This window comes from Psittacula echo (genome assembly GCF_963264785.1).
Source record: "Psittacula echo genome assembly, chromosome: 7".
NCBI classification, from domain to species: domain Eukaryota; kingdom Metazoa; phylum Chordata; class Aves; order Psittaciformes; family Psittacidae; genus Psittacula; species Psittacula echo.
In genome coordinates this window covers 17890970-17910886 of record NC_137740.1, presented here as the reverse complement: position 1 = coordinate 17910886, position 19917 = coordinate 17890970, and the positions used below count along the sequence as shown (strand labels likewise).

Sequence of the window (19917 nt, the reverse complement as noted above, 5' to 3'; positions counted from 1 at the left end):
ATGCTGTTCCCATCCGCAGTGTATAGAAAAGTGCTGCAGTAAATAAGACATTGTTCTGACCGCTAGTGCAGACTGAAAGCAAACTATTTATACATTATTCTAGCTGAAGAATATAAGCTGTGTTTAAAACAGACACAGGAATGTAGTTTATTTAACTCACATGCCAATTGACTCTTTTCTACTATGAACAATGATGTTAGGAGAGGATTCAATGGTATTTTGATTCAAGGAATAAAAAATAGAAATATAAATGTAATTTTGCTTTATGATTATTAAGTGGCTTGGTTCTTTGAGAAATATGGAAGAAATTCCAAACAATTCTGTCTAACTGATTAACTGAATCTCATTTAAAAACAATCAAGCAACAGTTGGTTTCACATTCAGTAACAAAATTTTGAGTCCAGCGAAAAGAGACAGGTATTTTCGTTATTTACTTATAACCTTGACCATATGTAGGAGCTACTTCAAGTGTGAAAATTATTTCTGGCATACTACATAGTTAAATCCCTATAAAACTCTGTCTTACAGAAAGTTTTAATGAATTACATTAAACTTTAAGGACAAACCTCCTAACTTCATGAAAGAGAAAACCAGCTGTCACTTTCAACATATTCCTTTACAAATCCTTTGCATATACCTTCTATTGCCTTGTGAAATATGATGTAAAATTAAACATTAGCACAATTACTTTGTTTTTACTAACTGCCAGCATCATGACCTTTAGTAAAAACTGAAGCATTGGCTCTTTAATCTGTATCTGAAGACAAGTTTCTATAAAATACAATTTAAAATAGCATTTATATCTCCATTAACTCATTCTAATTTCTCTTTCCATAATAAAATTTGCCCTTAGCTATCAATAGCAGAGCTTAAACACTGATCTGAAGGAGTTGTTTGGAAAGCCTTTGGAAAGGGTTACATTTTGTTCCAATTCCCCCTTCTCGTATATTTGGAGCCTAGAATATCATTAGCACACGAATGTGTGATTTTTGTTTCTATTTTCATCTTCCATTAAACATAATAATTTTAGTACTTGATGTTGGTTTTCTTATTCCATTCACTTTCTGCTGAAATGTCTGATTTTACAGCCTGAGCAATAATTCATGTTTCTCCATTGCATTACTCAGGTATTCATTCTCCATTGCATTACCCACTACTCATTTCATGCTTACCCGTTAGCAGTTCTGTACCAAAAAATTCAGTACCTTGTTTGGATTAGGTACACTGTTATCATGAGAATTACCTGAATATTATTCCATCAATACTTGTTTCCTTTCTTCTCACTATGTCTCATCACCACTGAGATTACTTTCCTGTATCCATTCCTATATCTATCAGATTTTATTTTTTTTAAGCAGGTTTAAAAATTAAACCAGTGTCTGTTGAACTTTCCCCTCACTTCTCAGTTTAAAGCTCTTCTTATTAGCTCTAAAAACCTTTATGTAAGAAAAAAATTTATCCATATAGTCAGATGTAATCCAGCCCTTGAAAATGTTCTCTTTCAGCAAATGCATTCTACTGGGTAAGTAGTCCCAAACCTGCCTTTAGCACTGATCTTTGAGCCATCTATTGATCATCATTATGTCATATGTCCAATCTCTCTCTGTAGTGACTAGAAAAAAAATTAGGGCAGCCACTAAAATGGGACATATTTACCTTAAAACTAAGTCATGAGAGTCCTAAATTAAAGATGTATTGCAAAATCAAGCTGTTATGAAAGTTTAGTACAGCTCCCTGTAAAACAGGCAAACTCATTGCTAGTAAAATTTATTATCATAAAATGATAGCATCATAGAATACCAGGTTGAAGGGTCATCTAGTCCAACCTTTCCTGGCAAAAGCACAGTCTAGACAGTACTCTGTCCAGCCAACCTTAAAATTGTACAAAGTTCGCCAAGTGGTGAGGAATCCAATACTTCCTTGGAGAGATTATTCCAATGGCTGCTTGTTCTCATTGTGAAAATTTCAACTCATATCCTTCCAGGGAGTAACCTGTACCCATTATCCCTCATTTTTTCCATGTGACTCCTTGTAAGAAGGAACATGGTGGTAAGGTCTTCCCTAAACCTTCTTTTCTGTAGGCTGAACAAACTCTGTTCTGTCAGCCTTTCCTCATACGACAGGTTTCACAGTCGTTTGGTCATCTTTGTGGCCATTTTCTAGACCCTCTCCAGTCTGTTGACATCTTTTTCGTGCAGCACCACATCTTGTTATTAACAAATAAACTCACAAGATTGTCCCAAAACTTTGTAGTGGTTATTTTGGAAGATCTGATTATATTAAATTTTGGTAGAGGAAAAATAATGTTAATTTGGATTGTGTTTCTTGTGTTTTAAAAAAACTCAGTTCCTGCTGAAGTCTTTCATGTTGAAACATCTCTACTAGAATGCTCATTTAAGTCATGTCCAAGAAACACAGGACAAAATTTTGAACTACCGCAGTGACAATATAATTTTTCTTAGTGGTGTGTTTTCTAATTATGAAATGACCACCTAAGTGAAAAATGCATTTTTCTTTTCAACTAGCAGATCGTAAAGCAAAGCATGATATGTAGAAAAAAGAAGGCACAAGAGCTATAACAGCTGTCTCCTTCTGAAAGGAAAGTGAAAGGGTTTGCTAAGTGCCACCAAAGGGCAAAGAAGAATTGATGGAGCCTTAGCTTGCAAAAGGAGAGCTGAAAGCAGGAGAGAGTACCCTTTGCAGTTCCAGATATAGATAAAGTATAAATTAAAAAAATAGATAAATTGATAAATTGACAGAAGTATGTGCTGAATGCAGGATTCACTGACTAGGCCCACAATGCTTGTGATCAGAAGTATAACTTTCTTAAAAGCTCATTCATTTCAAATTTATTCTAGTGTCATTCCACTAATTTCAATAAAGCAATTTTCAACCAGCAATCAACTATAATCACTTTATGTTAATATAGATTGGACTAGCTAGCTTTCAGAATCTTTCTGTTTCTAGGAAGGACTAAACCACTTCTATTTTCTTTCCTTATGTGTCCTTTCAAATTGCATTCATATCTGACAAATGAGACAAGAAATCAATAGTATGTGGTATATACTGTATATGAACTGCAAAGTTCTCAAAATAGCTGTGCTTGTTTCAGAATAGGTATTCGGTATTCAGCACGCAATTATTTGGCACTGTTACAACTGGCCATCTTTCACTGAAAACATGGTTCTGTAATACAGAGGTAGACCAAATGGGATGAATCTGTATGCCAGAGTTATTTTAAAGTCTCACATAGCACAGTCATATACAAATCAGGTTTTATTTTGACCTTTCCCACCATATTTAGGAAAATATGAATGGAGCCATATTGAAAGCTGGGAAGGTCCAACTCCTACAAATATAAAGATTGCATACTGTGAATGTTCCATATGCTGCTCACATTCCCATGTCTATATCCTTAAGGAGATTTTAGTGTCAAAACAGCAGTTTGAGTTTCTAAGGTTTTCATAAGTTTTCTTACCTCTGCCTTGGCATGCGGATAAGTGGCTGTTTATGGCATCTCTTACTAAGGCCAAAGAGCTTGTGAACAGTTTTCTGTGCCTTGAGGAAGAGTTGCTTCATGCTGTTTTCTAGTTGTTCATAGCGACGTTGAAAGTTAGAATCCATTGTCCACAAATGCATTACAGTAGATGTGTTCAGGAAATAATTCATGGGCAGTCTTTTCATAAATAATTTGAATTCATCTAAAAAAAAAAAAAAGGTCTTTATTTACGTAGCTATTGGTATTATTGCAGCTAAAGTTAACTTCTAATTCGTTTTTTCTTGAACTATTTTTTTAATTTTGAACTTTTGCAATTTTAGGATTTAATATTTTAACTCTTTCAAAGTAGAACTATAACTACATTTTTAGTGGTAATATTAGAATAAAACCAGAAAAAGACAATATTTAGATAATTTTTAAATTGATGGTAAAACAAATATAAGCACTGTCAATCTTTCTTTACCTGAGTAATATGAAGATTAAGTAAGAATCAGTTTCTTACCTTTAAATCTAGAATCTGAAAATAAATAGGCATTTAAAAATCAACATATATTGCCTTATTTGGAGGAGATAAGAAATTGTCTTAAAAGGAGTACATTCTAATACTTAGGAAAAGCAAGTAAATGTGATTTTACAGGCCAGCTCCCTTCAAGGCATGTTATTTCACCTGAGACAGCCATTAAGGATCAGACTTTCAAAAGTATTTAAAATTGAAATTCAGTCTTTCAAAGCATTTTAAGGTACTTTGACACTTAAAAAATGTCTGCTATAACTTCTTTTTGACTCATGTCCCCATCTCTAAAGTGATAAAAAAGGAGTTCCTAAATCACAAGATCACTGTTATTGTGAACATACTATGCTTTGTGATGTGTTCTGGTAGCTCAGTCCACATAAGTTGCATAGACTGAATCCTATAAACAGAATCTTCTTAATCACTAAGTCTATTTGCATAAGTAGGATAATTTACAAGTTTATTTGTAACTTTTGAACCTAAATAAAATTCCATTTAAAAGGGTTCTGATTACTGGGGGGAAATGAGAAAATGAGTAGCACACTGAAATGCACGTATTTATCCCTTTTCTTTCTTGTTTCTATATGTCAGTACATTTTCCTGTCTGTCCTCCTGCCCTCTGCTATCCTCCCACCCTTCCCAATCAGTTTTTTCTTCAGCTTGCTACTGCAGTCACTTATCCCACAGTTTGGCTTTCACCCTGCCAGATGCTCCTTTTGAGTGATTTACACTTCAGCAGACTATGTGAATGCAATGATCCAACTGAAGTAGCCTCGCTCTTAAAACTAGAGTTAATCATAGTATTTAACATTGCTATAATTTGGGTTTTCTCATGGGAGAGGGTTGATTGGGGAAAATGTTTTATGGGTGGAGAAGAAAGATCTTTTCTAAATAAGCTAGAATGACCCTCATCCATATCCTGAGAGACAAGAAGCCATGAAATAGAACAGCCTATTTTGGCATAATATTTCCCGTGATGGATGAATATTCATCAGAAAACAAAAGGCATTGAAAGGTCTTTTGGAATGTAAAAAATGAAAAGCAAGGGTCAAAGATGATTATTTTTATATTTAATAAAGTGGTTTTTAAAAATCGTCTATAAGCTCCTTGGAAATGTGTTATTTATTTTCTCCTCATGCCTTCCTTTTTTGGGAAAAGGAAGTTGTCCACTACACTATTCTCTCCTTGAGGACTGCACTGCTGCCCTCTGCTGTCCCTGGTATAAGTTAAAGGATTGGGGAAAGTAACTGTTTATCAAGTATTCAGACCATCTTATATTTTACATTTTCCCTTCCCTAATTTTATATAAGAAGCTGGTTTTTATCCTCTGTCCAAAAAAGAATAAGTATCTGTTTCTGGGTTTGTAGCTTAATAATTGGAAATAATAAGAATATTTAATAAATTGATTAATAAGTGTCTCCATGAGTCTCATTACAATCTGGGGAAAATTGGTCCTTGTTTTCCCCTTCCCGAGTGAAAATTATGCCTTTGTCTTCTCACACTACACTTATGAGTTCTCGCTTCCTTCAAGGCTTGCACAGATGCTATGACAGAGGGTTATATCTGGCTTGTCTAAAGCAGGTGCAGACCCATTGGCTTGATAAAGTCTTCCAAGCCTAAAGAGTGCATTTACAAATTTAACAACCTGGCAAAGCGGTAGTAAGGAAAAAAAAAAAAAAAAAAAGGAAATAAGGTTAACTGAACTGTTACAAAGTATGTCATTTGACAAAGCAGAGATCTGCAGTTTGTATAAATCAGCCAAGCTCTAGTGACCGCAGAGGAGTATACTTATACACCTAGGGAGCATCAGATCCGTAAGCTGCATTCCTGACTACCTGTTTTCATTGTTCACTTCTCATTTCCCTTCTGTTCTTCTATGACACTGGTATACCTACTTAAACTCAGTTTCATGAAGCCAAAAATAAACCTAAATCTCTGAGGAGAGAATATAATCGGATGCAGTGTTTAGAAGTGATAAGGAGGGTTTATACTCCTTAATGTGCAATGCAAAAGCATTTTGAATAGGAAAATTCTTCTTTTTCTCTCTGTAATAAACATCATCTTTGACTATCCCTGTGCCCTGTATGATCATGCTAATGAGAACCATAATACAGGTAAAACAGAGACAGAGATAAAATGAACATGGTTACATAATGCCTTCTGCAAAATAGAAGAAAAGATAATGTGCTCGTATCTTAAACAGACACATTTCATGATCTGTGAAACTACAACATGAACTCCTAACACTGAGAGATGATTAAACTATTACACTCTCATCAACACACAACCAGGCATTCCTGAGGATTAACAGCCAGTATTACAGTGCTGGGGGCCATAGAAATTGCTGCTTTTAAAAAATTATACTTGATACCACATATGATATGCTTTCAGCACTTCCTCATTTATTTTCACAAGGGTAGCACATGCAATACATTTTTGGTTTTTTCATATTTTTAGCTAACTTCAAATACTGGGGAAAAATGTAAAACATTATATGCAGTAGTTGACCAAAAAAGCTTAACTTTCATTTTATGAGTGGTCATGTCTGTTTTTTCACTTCCCTTGTTCTGCAAGGTAAATCTTCGTTGTATTAATGGTGTCTAGAAATTCAAATACTATATCATTTTCAGTGGTAAAGAATAAATGAAAAATATCACAATTGGAGCAAAGATTATTACTGAAATTGGATTAATATCAGACATATTTATGCTGTAAGAAATACCTAGAGCTACTTAGCTTGTAACTTGGATTTTCAGTGTTATTCCTTATCAGAGCAGGGCTTAATGTTTGGTACAATGATTAACATTCTGCATATAGAGCTAGCAAAGACCAGAAAAATTCAGTAAGCCTCATCAAAGGATGTGACAATGCTCCGCTACAAGAAAAAGAGGCACCTGCTCTGTGTTGAAAAAGAACAGCACCTCTGATTTACCTGCCACAAATATTTTGCATATCCTTGATATTTAGAATTGCAAGGTCTGTACAAGACTGTCGTGGTTTAAGCCCAAGCTGTAAATCAGAACCACGCAGTCTACTGGCCCCCCCCCCCCCCCACCTTTCTTCCCTCCGCTTCTGGAGGGACGGGGAGGAGAATCAAAAGAATGCAGCTCCCACGGGTTGAGATAAAGACAGTCCAGCAACTAAGGTATAACACAAATCACCACTGCCGCCACCAACAATAACAACGACAAGAGAAATAACAAGGGAAGAGAATACGATACCGCCCGCCGGACAAGACAGCCCGACCAAAAAGGGGCCGTGCCCTTCCGGGTAGCTCCCAGTTACATCCCCTGGCATGACGTGCTGTGGTATGGAACACCTCCTTGGCCAGTCTGGGTCAGGTGTCCTGTCCCCGCTTCCTCCCGGCCCCTCCTCCTCCCTGGCAGAGCATGAGACTCACAAAGTCCTTGGTCAGTCTAAACATCAGTGTTATCAGTTTTTCGTTCCCAGGCCAAAAGTCAAAAACACAGTGCTGCAACAGCTACTAAGAAGGAGAAAAAAAAACTGACTGCCACTGCTGAACCCAGGACAGTATCCACCCCTTGTTCCATACCATTCACGTCATGCTCAGATCCCACATTTTCCATATACCCTCACTCTCATCTCGGTGCACTGTTAGCTTAGTGCACAGACCAATTCCTATAAAGCTACTGAGACCATTCGGTTCATGATGTTGGGCTCCATCTCTTGGAACAGTCTTTCAGGGCAGGAGAAGCTGTGTGCAGTGTTGAATCATTGCCTGCTGATGCTGATCATTCCTTTACTGTAGAACTCGTCCGGTTCTATCAAAGTTCATTCTCTGTTGGGATGATGGTCGGAGGGAAGTCAGAGCCAGTCGCTGGTGCCCTGCAGACTTCTAGTTGATGGGCTATAGCAGGCAACAGCGTACAATTGAGTTCATTGTCTGTTTTCAATTCTTTCTGGGGTGCCATGTCGCCACAAAATCTGGTTCTCAAGGCCCAGGATAGTGTTCTGGGCAGTGGCATGGGGCACAGCATATGTTTCCAGCCATCCGGTGGTTGCTTCCACCATGGTAAGCACATGGCGCTTGCCGTGGCGGGTTGGTGGGAGTGTACTATAGTCAATTTGCCAGGCCTCCCCATATTTGTACTTCAGCCATCGTCCTCCATACCAAAGAGGCTTTAACCGTTTGGCTTGTTCAATTGCAGCACATGTTTCACACTCATGAATAACCCGGGCAATAGTGTCCATTGTTAAGTCCACCCCTCGATCACAGGCCCATCTGTATGTTGCATCTCTGCCCTGATGACCTGAAGTGTCATGGGCCCACCGGGCCAAAAATAATTCACCTTTATGTTGCCAATCTAAGTCCATCTGAGCCACTTCAATCTTAGCAGCTTTGTCCACTTGTTGGTTGTTCTGGTGTTCCTCAGTGGCCCGACTCTTGGGTACATGGGCGTCTACATGGCGTACCTTCACCACCAGGTTCTGCACCCGGGCAGCGATATCTTGCCACAGTGCAGCAGCCCAGATGAGTTTACCTCTGCGTTGCCAGTTGCTCTGCTTCCATTGCTGCAACTACCCCCACAGGGCATTTGCCACCATCCATGAGTCAGTATAGAGATAAAGTACTGGCCACTTTTCTCGTTCAGCAATGTCCAGGGCCAGCTGGATGGCTTTCACCTCAGCAAACTGACTCGATTCACCCTCTCCTTCAGCAGTTTCTGCAACTTGTCGTTGAGGACTCCATACAGCTGCCTTCCATCTCCGATGTTTTCCCACAATACAGCAGGACCCATCAGTAAACAAGGCATACTGCTTTTCACTTTCTGATAGTTTATTATATGGTGGGGCCTCTTCAGCACGCATCACCTCCTCCTCTGGTGACATTCCAAAATCTTTGCCTTCTGGCCAGTCCATGATGACTTCTAGAATGCCTGGATGACTGGGATTTCCTATTCGAGCTCGTTGTGTAATTAGTGCAGCCCATTTACTCCATGTCGCATCGGTTGCATGATGTGTAGAGGAGACCCTGCCTTTGAACATCCAGCCCAGAACGGGCAACCTGGGTGCCAGGAGGAGCTGTGCTTCAGTGCCAATCACCTCCGAAGCAGCTCGAACCCCTTCATAGGCTGCCAGTATCTCTTTCTCAGTTGGGGTATAGCTGGCCTCAGATCCTTTGTATCCCCGACTCCAAAAGCCGAGGAGTCGACCTCGAGTCTCCCCTGGAGCTTTCTGCCAGAGGCTCCAGGTAGGACCATTCTCCCCAGCTGCGGTGGTTGGAGCTGGGGTAGCTTCGCTGTCTGTTGCAGTTGAAGTTTGAGTAGTGGCTGTACTTGTCGCTGGGGTAGCTGCACTGTCTGTTGCAGTCGAAGTTTGAGTAGCGGCTGTACTTGTCGCTAGGGGTGGTGTAGCTGCTGTGCTCGGAGCTGGAGTAGCTGCGCTGTCTGTTGCTTCGCCCTCAGATCCAGGGACATTTCTTTCCTTTTGAAGGTGCTGGATAGTGTTGAACAAGGCCCGGTAAGCATAGGCCAAGCCCCAGCACGTTGACATGATTTGTCCCTCTCTGGTATGACCAGGATGACAACACACCTCATTTAAGTGTTTTACTAATTCTTCTGGATTTTGCACTTGTTCAGTGGTGAAGTTCCAAAACACTGGAGGGGCCCACTGACCTAGATACTTGCCCATACTATCCCACACACCCTGCCACTCATGGCTGTCCAGCCTCGGGAAAAATCTCTCGGTCCCCCTATTTTGTCGTCTAACCCCAGAAAATGCTCAAACCTGACTCTGCTTAACTCTTGAGATCAGACGTAATGGTTGTGGACAAAACACACTCTGTATGCGTGCCAACATGGTGACCCCCATCACAATCAGCAAACAGGTCTCAACAATATTAAAAGGCCACTCAAAAACTTCAAAACTCTCAAACGATGCTGTAAACGGTCTGGAAGGGGCACTGGGAGGGTAAAAGAATGTCTCCTTCATAGGTTGACCACCCAGGAAGGAGAAAAAAGATGTATAGTTGCTAAGCATTTGTATTATATACCTCCCAAAGTATAAAGGTGGTGACCACACTGGGAACATAAGCCAGACCAGTTTCATGATCATTTTTTCTATTGTATTACAAGTCATTACCATAAAATACAATGAGACAATAACCTTAGCCCAAGCCCCACACTTGAAAAACACTAACACAGCAAATACCGGCTCTAAGTAACCTACGGCATATTGAGACTGTGAGATCAAAAACAACAACTTTGAGAGCCAATAAATCAGCATTGTGACAAGTGACTATCAATCCAAAACACTGAATGCTTATCACAAATACGATTAGACACACTCCGGTCAGATCTGTCGTTATCTCAACCCGTGCGTGCCCCACGTTGGGCGCCAAAATAGAACTGTCGTGGTTTAAGCCCAAGCTGTAAATCAGAACCACGCAGTCTACTGCCCCCCCCTCCTTTCTTCCCTCCGCTTCTGGAGGGACGGGGAGGAGAATCAAAAGAATGCAGCTCCCACGGGTTGAGATAAAGACAGTCCAGCAACTAAGGTATAACACAAATCACCACTGCTGCCACCAACAATAACAACGACAAGAGAAATAACAAGGGAAGAGAATACGATACCGCCCGCTGGACAAGACAGCCCGACCAAAAAGGGGCCGTGCCCTTCCGGGTAGCTCCCAGTTACATCCCCTGGCATGACGTGCTGTGGTATGGAACACCTCCTTGGCCAGTCTGGGTCAGGTGTCCTGTCCCCGCTTCCTCCCGGCCCCTCCTCCTCCCTGGCAGAGCATGAGACTCACAAAGTCCTTGGTCAGTCTAAACATCAGTGTTATCAGTTTTTTCGTTCCCAGGCCAAAAGTCAAAAACACAGTGCTGCAACAGCTACTAAGAAGGAGAAAAAAACCTGACTGTCACTGCTGAACCCAGGACAAAGACTATTACACCTACAAGACCATGGTGCATTTTTGGTTTTGTTACAGCTGAGGCCGAGTGGGGGTTTTGAAACATTTCAGGCCATCAAAATATCTTGTATTAGTTTGTTTCCTAAGATCCCTTTCAGCGGATCTCTGGAAGCATCCCAGAAGTCAACAGTTTTATACCAGCTTGGGAATGCAGAACACCACGCTAATAACAATACCACGGGGTAACATCTGACTGTGCAACATAATGCTGGCAACATTAACATGTCACTTATTATCACTGCCCTTTCTTCTTCTATTTTCTTTAGATTAAACAGAGCAAGTCCATGTCTGAGCTTTCAGACTGTTGTACCCAAAATTTTCTTTAAAACTATATAGTAGCTATTTCCTCAGTGTAACAGAGATTATTTCAACTCTATCGGTGTTATAATCAGAGGAATTTTCTCACAGCCCAAGACACACTCTGTATAAAGACAGCTTCTGTAGTCAGGATAACATGAGCAGGAGGATAAAACAGTAGTTCCTTTAAGCCATATCTTGTGCAATGTTTTTCACCCTTTCTTACATATGGTATCACAGACATGTCACCAGTGCTACTGATAGGCTCAGCTTTGGGCAGTCTCTTTTGGAGCTGGCTGGCACTGGCTTTGTCCAACAGAAGCAGTGCCTGCTGTTTTCTCAAAAGAGGCCACCCCTGCAACATTCCCTCTTATCCCTCAATACATTGCCACAAAAACCCAGTAAATTTCAGAAACACCATCCAAGAGGGCTCAATCCATGATTTTCCAGGGACCAAAATGAAGCTGATCAATCAGTAATTCCCTGGATCATGCTTTCAGGCTTTTTTCATGAATGGCATAATATTTACCTTTTTCCATTCATCAGGGATCTTCCTCAGTCTCTATGATCTTTCAAAACTAACAGAGAGGCCTTACAGGCATATCATCCAGCCCTCTCAAAACCCACAGATACAATCTGTTGAATACTATGGACTACCACAGATCAAATTCTCTCAATTAACCCTTGATTCCATAATACTCACTGCTGTTAGTTCCTCTGCCCCCTGAATCCACTTACTAAGCTCAAGGACCTGGGGTATTTGCTGGTGAAGACTGAAGGCAAAGGCAGCACTGAGTATTTGTGCTTTATCTGTTTATGCTGAAACAAATAAATTACTAAATCACACAATCTATTCAGCAGCAGGCCCATATTGCCTTGTTCAATCTTTTACCACTAAGGCATCCAGGGTTTTTTTGCCTCACAAAATCTTGGAGCAGATTCTCCTGGAACGCATGCTAAGGCACATGAAAAACCGGGAGGTGGTTGGTGACAGCCAGCATGGCTTCACTAAGGGGAAATCATGCCTGACCAATTTGGTGGCCTTCTATGATGAGGCTGTGAAACTGATGGACGGGTATAGAGCAGCTGATGCCATCTACCTGGACTTGTGCAAAGCATTCAACACTGTCCCACAGAACACATGACATCCTTGTCTCTAAATTGGAGAAACTTCAGGACCACTCAGTGGATAAAGAATTGGCTGAATGGCTGCACGCAAAGAGTTGTGGTCAATGGCTCTATGTCCAGATGGAGAGCAGTAACGAGTGGTGTCCCTCAGGGATCAGTGTTGGGACCGGTCTTGTTCAGCATCTTTGTTGGTGACATGGACAGTGGGATTGAGTGCGCTGTCAGCAAGTTTGCCGATGACACCAAGCTGTGTGGTTTGGTTGATACGCCGGAGGGAAGGAATGCCATCCAGAGGGACCTCGACACGCTTGTGAGCTGGGCAAATGCCAACCTTATGAAGTTTAACCGTAACAAGTGCAAGGTCCTACATGTGGGTCAGAGCGATCCCAGGCACAGCTACAGGTTGGGCAGAGAACAGATTCAGAGCAGCCCTGCAGAGAAGGACTTGGGGGTGTTGGTCGATGAGAAACTTAACATGAGCCGGCTTCAGTGTCCGCCCGCAGCCCAGAAAGCCAACCGTATCTTGGGCTGCATCAAAAGGAGAGTGACCAGCAGGTCACAGGAGGTGATCCTGCCCCTCTACTCTGCTCTCGGGAGACCTCACTTGGAGTACTGTGTGCAGTTCTGGTGTCCTCAACATAAAAAGGACATGGAACTGTTGGAACAAGTCCTGAGGAGGGCCACGAGGATGATTAGGGGACTGGAGCACTTCCCGTATGAAGATAGGCTGAGACAGTTGGGCCTGTTCAGCCTGGAGAAGAGAAGGCTGCGTGAAGACCTCATAGCAGCCTTCCAGCATCTGAAGGGGGCTGGACTCTTCATCAGGGACTGTAGTGACAGGACAAGGGGTAACGGGATCAAACTTAAACAGGGGAAGTTTAGATTGGATATAAGGAAGAAATTCTTTACTGAGAGGGTGGTGAGGCACTGGAATGGGCTGCCCAGGGAAGTTTTGAATGCTTGGCAGTGTTCAAGGCCAGGTTGGATGAGGCCTTGGGTGGCATGGTTTAGTGTGGGGTGTCCTTGCCCATGGCAGGGGGGTTGGAACTAGATGATCTTAATGTCCTTTCCAACCCTAACTATTCTATGATTCTATGATCTGTAGGAGCTTTTCTTATGGCTTTTGACATTCCTTGCAGGCACTGGTTCTAGATTTTCCTATCACCATTTCTAAATGTCTGGGCAATGTTTGTAGAACTTTCCTTGATAGCCTGTCCCTGTTGCAGCCTGTCTGCAATCCAAAGATAAAAGTGAAACATCAACAATTAATATTTATTTCAAAAAAGGAAGAGAGAGTAGTCTGGCTTTAATGCTGCTTTATATATGTGTTATTAACTCCACATTGTTCGAGAGCACCTTCTCATGGCAAGGAGACTACTAACTAATTATGCATGTTTGCTTTATCACAGTGATCCACTAGAGAAGCTGTTGTGAGCTGGAGAACAGGGTCATTGATCCAGGAGATATGCTTGTTGATACTTCAGATAGGCTTTCTAGGGTTCCAAATCCTTTGATGCCAAATTAGGTTTCAGTACAAGAAAGGAGAATACAGTGTTGCTCTTCTTTGATTCCTATATGCTACTTTTTTCCTTTGGATCTCTGTCATGAATTTTCTGTTTAGCAAAGCTGGTTCTCCAGTATATCTATGCATTTTCCTGAGTGTCAGGAAAGGCAGTTCTTATGCCTGGTGTATGCTGTCGTTAAAATCTGGCCAGCTTTCCAGAGCTACTTTGTCTTCAGAGCTGCCTCAGAGGCAATGCCAGAATTAGATGAAGACTTCTTTTGTGATGCCCTGGTCTTCATTCTGCTGCTTTTCTCACCCACTCCTTTACAGATCCTGAACACCATTATTTTGTGTCTTCTACAGGCAAGGTTGCCATTGATTATCCCATCCCTAAACAGCATTTCCTAGTCAGGGAATAACCAGTCGTGTTCTGTTGTCACTCCTGTTGGTCTATCCAGTATCTATATCAAGATGTTATTCCTGACACCCTCCAAAACCCCCTTGACTAATTATGTCCCACAGGGTTGGCTTTTCAGCAGATGTTAGGAAGGTTAAAGTTCTCCATAAGAAGCATAGAAGGATATGTCTACAATCCAGACATATCCTTGACTTGCTTAAGGAAAGCTTCATCTATTTCCTCACATTGAGTGGGTGGCTTGTAACACACTCCCACCTCAGTGTCACCCTTGCTGATCTCTCCTTTGATCCTGACCCATGAGAGCCAATTTGTTCTAATAGGAAGCCAAAATAAACAGATAGTATTGCATGAGGAAAATGAGCAAGAGTCAGAGACAACAAGAAATATTCAGACCAAAAGCTTTCATTGAAAAACAACAAGGAAATATCTCTAGTAACTCCAGCAATCTATTTACATACAGAAAAGATGATACACAGCAACAAAGCAAGCCATCAAACCCTGCTGTGCCAATTTGCTTAACCTTTGTGCCCATTTCAGTGCTGACCTTATCTGCTGATGCTGTAAATAAGCCTATTATTTAATATAAATACTAGTTTATTTTTTTTTATATGTTAGAATCTATAAGAAGACTATGACAATTCCACACAAAAGCTAAGGAAAGCTTCATTTCACAACAAAGAAGGCTCTTAAGTAGAACTGTGCAGAGAATAGAAAATCCATTTTGTGAAAGGATTTTTAGCATTCCAAAATTAGAATACAAGCTAAACCTTTTGATATTCTCTAAAATTCTCCAGATGCTTCTATTTTCTTTGAAATCCTCTAAAATGAACACTGCAAGGTTTTCTTACTTTACTTTGTATTGACTCAAGCAAAATGCTTCACTTTGATAAAACATAAATTTTACATTTTTATGTCAACATTTAATTTCTTATTTTAATGAAAGCTATAAAGTCAGAAATGACAAAATTAGTAAACACTTAAAAATGAAGGTCAAAGTGCTTTACTGTATTCTGACAAAAAACATCATTTTGCAGTTTTTGAAAGAGTATTCCTGGTTTGTTTTTCCTTTTTCAAAACATCTACTTCAATATTTTGTAATAATCTATAGATAGATCTTTACCTCTGCTACATTTCAACTGTATTTTCTGTTTAGACTGCAAGCTCTTCAGAGAAAAGCCTGTCTGTTATTACATCTTTATAGAGGAGTTAGCAGAATAGACCCCAGATTTAATTGTTGCCATGTATTGCAAATAATGATAATAATAATGCATTTGCTTATGGCTCCAAGCAACTGCATCCTCCTTGGAGTTCTCTGTCATAACTGCAATTAGTGTGAGGAGCAAGAGTTCTGGTAGGAAAGATCTCATAATCCCCAACAGTTTATCACACTTTTTACATAAATGTAGTGTATGTTAGAAACCTTGTACTTTAACAATGCAATCAAGGTATTATAATTCCTTTCCCATAACTATGCTTTTAATTGTACTCAGGGCAATAAATATGACAGCAAGTCAAATACTAGTGTCAGCTGTAAACTGAAACCTGAAATCACAAAGCTGGTAGTCTAAGAGGATAAAAAACAGGAAGACCTACATTTTAAATGCTTGGATAGGGTTGTTGTTCTATAAAGTGCTGCATCAATATTTTGTAGATATTATTAAAGAGATTTATAAAAGATACATGTTTTTTAAAATATTCCATCATGATTTAAAAGCCTAGAGAAAAGAAAGTACTAAAATGAACATATATTTGGTTTTATGTTGCAATGAATTTTAGTTGTTCATGATGCACTACTTAAGTTGTCAAAGAAGGAGCAGCTGTGTTCCAAGAAATATGTTTGAAAATAATCCAATTCAAGGAAACATAAGACTGCAGCTTGAAACAACCTTATTTCTTTACAGAAAAGATAGTAAAGCTGAATTTTCCACTTCCCTTTTCCCCTACCTAGTCTAAATCTTTCAACTCTCCCTATAATTAAAACATTTGCTTCTCTAAATCAAATTATCTCTGTTTTAAATTTTCTGAAGGACAAAGAGAAGGAAGGAAATGCGTGTGCAATGGAAGATATGGACTGCATATGACGGTAGAGAGAAGCTGAACACAATATTGGACAAGCTTTTTGAACTGGTACAATCTAGCTGCTTTGTAAGCCTCAGGGGTAGAAAATTTTTATGGTTCTTGCAGTGGGGTAGGTTTGTGGGGGTTTTCTGGGCCTTTTTTTTTTTTTTTTTTTTGAGTGAGGAATGTTGCAGGGATAGCTCCTCTAAACCTTAGGCTTTGCAAGGAGTCAAGAACAAGGCTAAGTATCAGCTCAGGTGAGGGAATTGGTAAGTAACAAAGATCCTCTGATATTTTATTACTATATAGTTTCTGAGGGACCTTAAGTAAATGTTACAGTGCAACTGATTTTACAATATGTTATATATAGGCATGTATATATTTGTTTTATATATATGTATGTGTGTATATATATATATTGTAATGGTAACCTGTGATAAGAACAGGTAATCACTGATAACTCCCTTCACAAGCCTTGAGACCTTCTCAGTGGCTGGATAAAGAGGAAAAAATTGAAGAGTTAAAATTAGTAGTAAAGATAGAATGTCACCTTGCAAATCAGGAATTAATTCTTAAGTTTTACTAGGCAGGAGATAATAACCTTTCCTAGGCTCTGCTGTGAGCTGAGCAGACTCACATGTCCTGTAATCAAGAAGTGACTAGTTTCTTATTCTCAATCTAAATATGACCTTGACAGCAAGTTCACTTTTCAGAAATCAAAAAGTCAGACACTAATAGCTGTTTCTGTAAATCCAAACATTTGAAGGACAATCCTTTCATCCTGTCAGTTTCTTTTTCAGGTGTGATTTTGGTTCATTATTCCTTTAAAAATTTTCATATCTTTGCCCTTCAAAATGGATGTTCCTTGGAATTCACTGTAAGCTTTCAACAACAAAAGTTTCTCAGAAATTTATCTACAGTTATCTTGGCTTTTTTTGTAAATATTTTGATCATTTCAACATGTTTTACAAGTATTTCTGCAGCATGGATATTCCAATTTCTATCTAGTGTTAGCTGTTATTTTCTTTCTATAGCACCATAAATGCACATAATACTTATGTGTAGATTTAGACACAACCTCAAGTTACCTTATTTGTTCTTGGTCATGCTGGTAACACCTGCAGTTTGAAAAGTGGGAAAATAAACATGTAAGGTTTCAAAGAAGGATAGTTCAGGGAAGAGAATGAGTGAAACTGAAAAGTGTTCTTGGAAAACACAATGAAGTAAATAACCAGGGTTAAGCTATTACAACAGAAGATTTAAGAAGCTGTGAATCAGAACAGACAATACTGCCCTAGAAGAAAAGAGAGGCCACAAGGCGATATCCCTCTTAATAACGTCCAAAGCTGCCAAGGAAGATTGGAATTCCACCAAGAATGAGATTTTTTTTGTCACTAGTTTTGAAGGGAATTACATTATGTCCCATACATGGTGGACATAAGTAGAATTATATTAAATCAAGCCTTCTGCTCCTCCTATTTTTATAATGTCATCCCAATGTTTAAAGTGTCTGAGAATGCAATGCCATGTAAAACTCGATTTGCCAGGTGCTGCTTTAGCAGGAATCATATCATGTTTTTAGTTTTAGAAGATGGGCAATTATATTGATGGGACATAATTGGCTGTACCTTCATTTTTGGAGTAGGACTTTTACAATTTAGACACTGACTTTGAAGAAATTATGCACATCCCACCTGTTCATGTTATTGTAACAGTGACACCTCCACAGGGGTGAGAGAGGTAGGAGGTAAGGTAGGGAGCATTGGTCACAGAAGAAATGACAGCTTGGTGTATCTGTTCTTGCTATTGATTAAACTTCCTGACAACTACATAGGGAAGTTAATTACTGGGAGGCAAATTAACACTCTTGCAAGATAATAGAGAAAACAATAATTATATTAAGGACTCAGGGGGCTAAGTTTTCTTGGCCTTGAGCCTGAAGCTGTAAGCAACCTTTTAAAGAAAACCACCACTGTACTTCTCAGGAGCAAATAGTTTGAACCATATTGATTGAAGTCTTTATTCTCAGTGATTAAAAAGCACCTTCAACTGCCAGTGAGTCTTTTCAGACTTTTCAAAAGGAGTCTTTCAATTAAGATTTCAAATTAGACTCATTTGCATGGCAATCGGTCTATTCTGGTCAACAGAGGGACAGACTATGCTACCTGGATGACCTGTGCAGTTAACACTTTGTGTGTACTGTGTACAATGAGCTTGGCAAGGGCATTTTTATGGGTATGCTCTCTCATCCTTCTGAATCAGTGAAAACAGTTTGTTAGAGAGCAAGGTTAATTTTTTAAATTGAAGAAATGCTCCTGTATTTAGTTTTAGTTCCAGATTTTGTGTTTAAGCTTATGCTAAGCGCATTTTAATGGAAAAATAGTAACTGGAAAAGCAGTAATGTCACTGGACTGTGGTAAGAGAGAACTAGTAGAAACTGTATTCACTGCAAATGACAGTGTGGGACTCTAAATTTACGGTGTGTGTCTTAAGCTAAATCAAACCTAGTCATCTTGCAATGTTATTTAAGATTTAGAATCTCAACATACAGTCTGAAAGTCAGTCTGGGAGCTTTTATTTCATTATAATTACAAGAATATTCTTCCAATCAGCATATACATATGGCAACATCTATGTTTAAACTGATGTTTACAAGTCAATCCTACAGTTATATTCTACCTTTTTACTTCCTTTTAGTAATTTGGAACAAGTGTAAATGAGGCATTTGGTACATTAATTTTATCTTAAGATGTCTATCTTAAAATGCAGGAGGTTTTTGGTTGGTTGGTTAGTTTTTTGTTTTTCTTTTCTCCTGTACTAGAAGGAATATAGGGAACCCTACAATCACAAAGATAATTTTTATTTAGTCATTAAAAGGCAATTTGAAAAAATTTACAATGACATCACTGTAGCTAACATAAGAGTAACTGAGGGCACTGACTAGATCTTAGGGTTGTCATCACTGTTGGTAACAAGGGAGAAGGGTAGAACCCAGGTTGATGACTACATGATATAGTCAATCTGTAGGCTTGTCAGCTAGGAAGAATTATTTTTTACTTGTCATCTAGATGACTTTGATTTGAAGATTGTGAAAAGCAATAAAAAGGAATCCCATGGTGCCCACTTTCGCTAAAGCAGTTTTTAGAAAGAATTCTCACCAGAAAAACAGCAAAAATCTGTGACTTATTGGAGTAGAAAACAACATTATATTAGATTTCTCTGACTAGATAGAGGGATTGTGAAAGTTAAACATCATAGACTAAATGCAGACTTGTTTTGTTGGAGTCATCTATCAGAAATAAGCTGACACACTATAATCACAGTAATATTTTAAAATGCCTGTCTGATGGAGAGGAGGAGAAAGAATGAACTACATGAGGGATACTGGTTGCATTCCTTAATACAACCTCCTTGCACTGCTAGAAGATATTAATATAACTCGTAATTAAGATGATTCCAGAACTACTGTTGACAACAGTGTACGACATGATGAAAAAGCTAGTACTTATATGATGCAAACTTCTTTCCCCCAGGTTTCCTGTGTCTTTATGCTGTGATTCATATTTGG

The 19917-nt window shown here is 39.4% G+C and overlaps 1 protein-coding gene across 2 annotated transcripts in view; it reads right to left on the bottom strand.

The window, feature by feature from the left end:
* The window catches only part of BRINP3 (BMP/retinoic acid inducible neural specific 3), a gene marked incomplete at both ends in the record, with an annotated part of 200938 nt that overhangs the window by 44597 nt on the left and 136424 nt on the right, over positions 1–19917 (bottom strand). For both annotated transcript variants that reach the window (XM_080623038.1, XM_080623039.1), the window contains one exon: positions 3479–3701. In XM_080623038.1, the coding sequence (XP_080479164.1) occupies positions 3479–3701 (223 nt within the window). The remainder of the gene's footprint in view (positions 1–3478; positions 3702–19917) is intronic.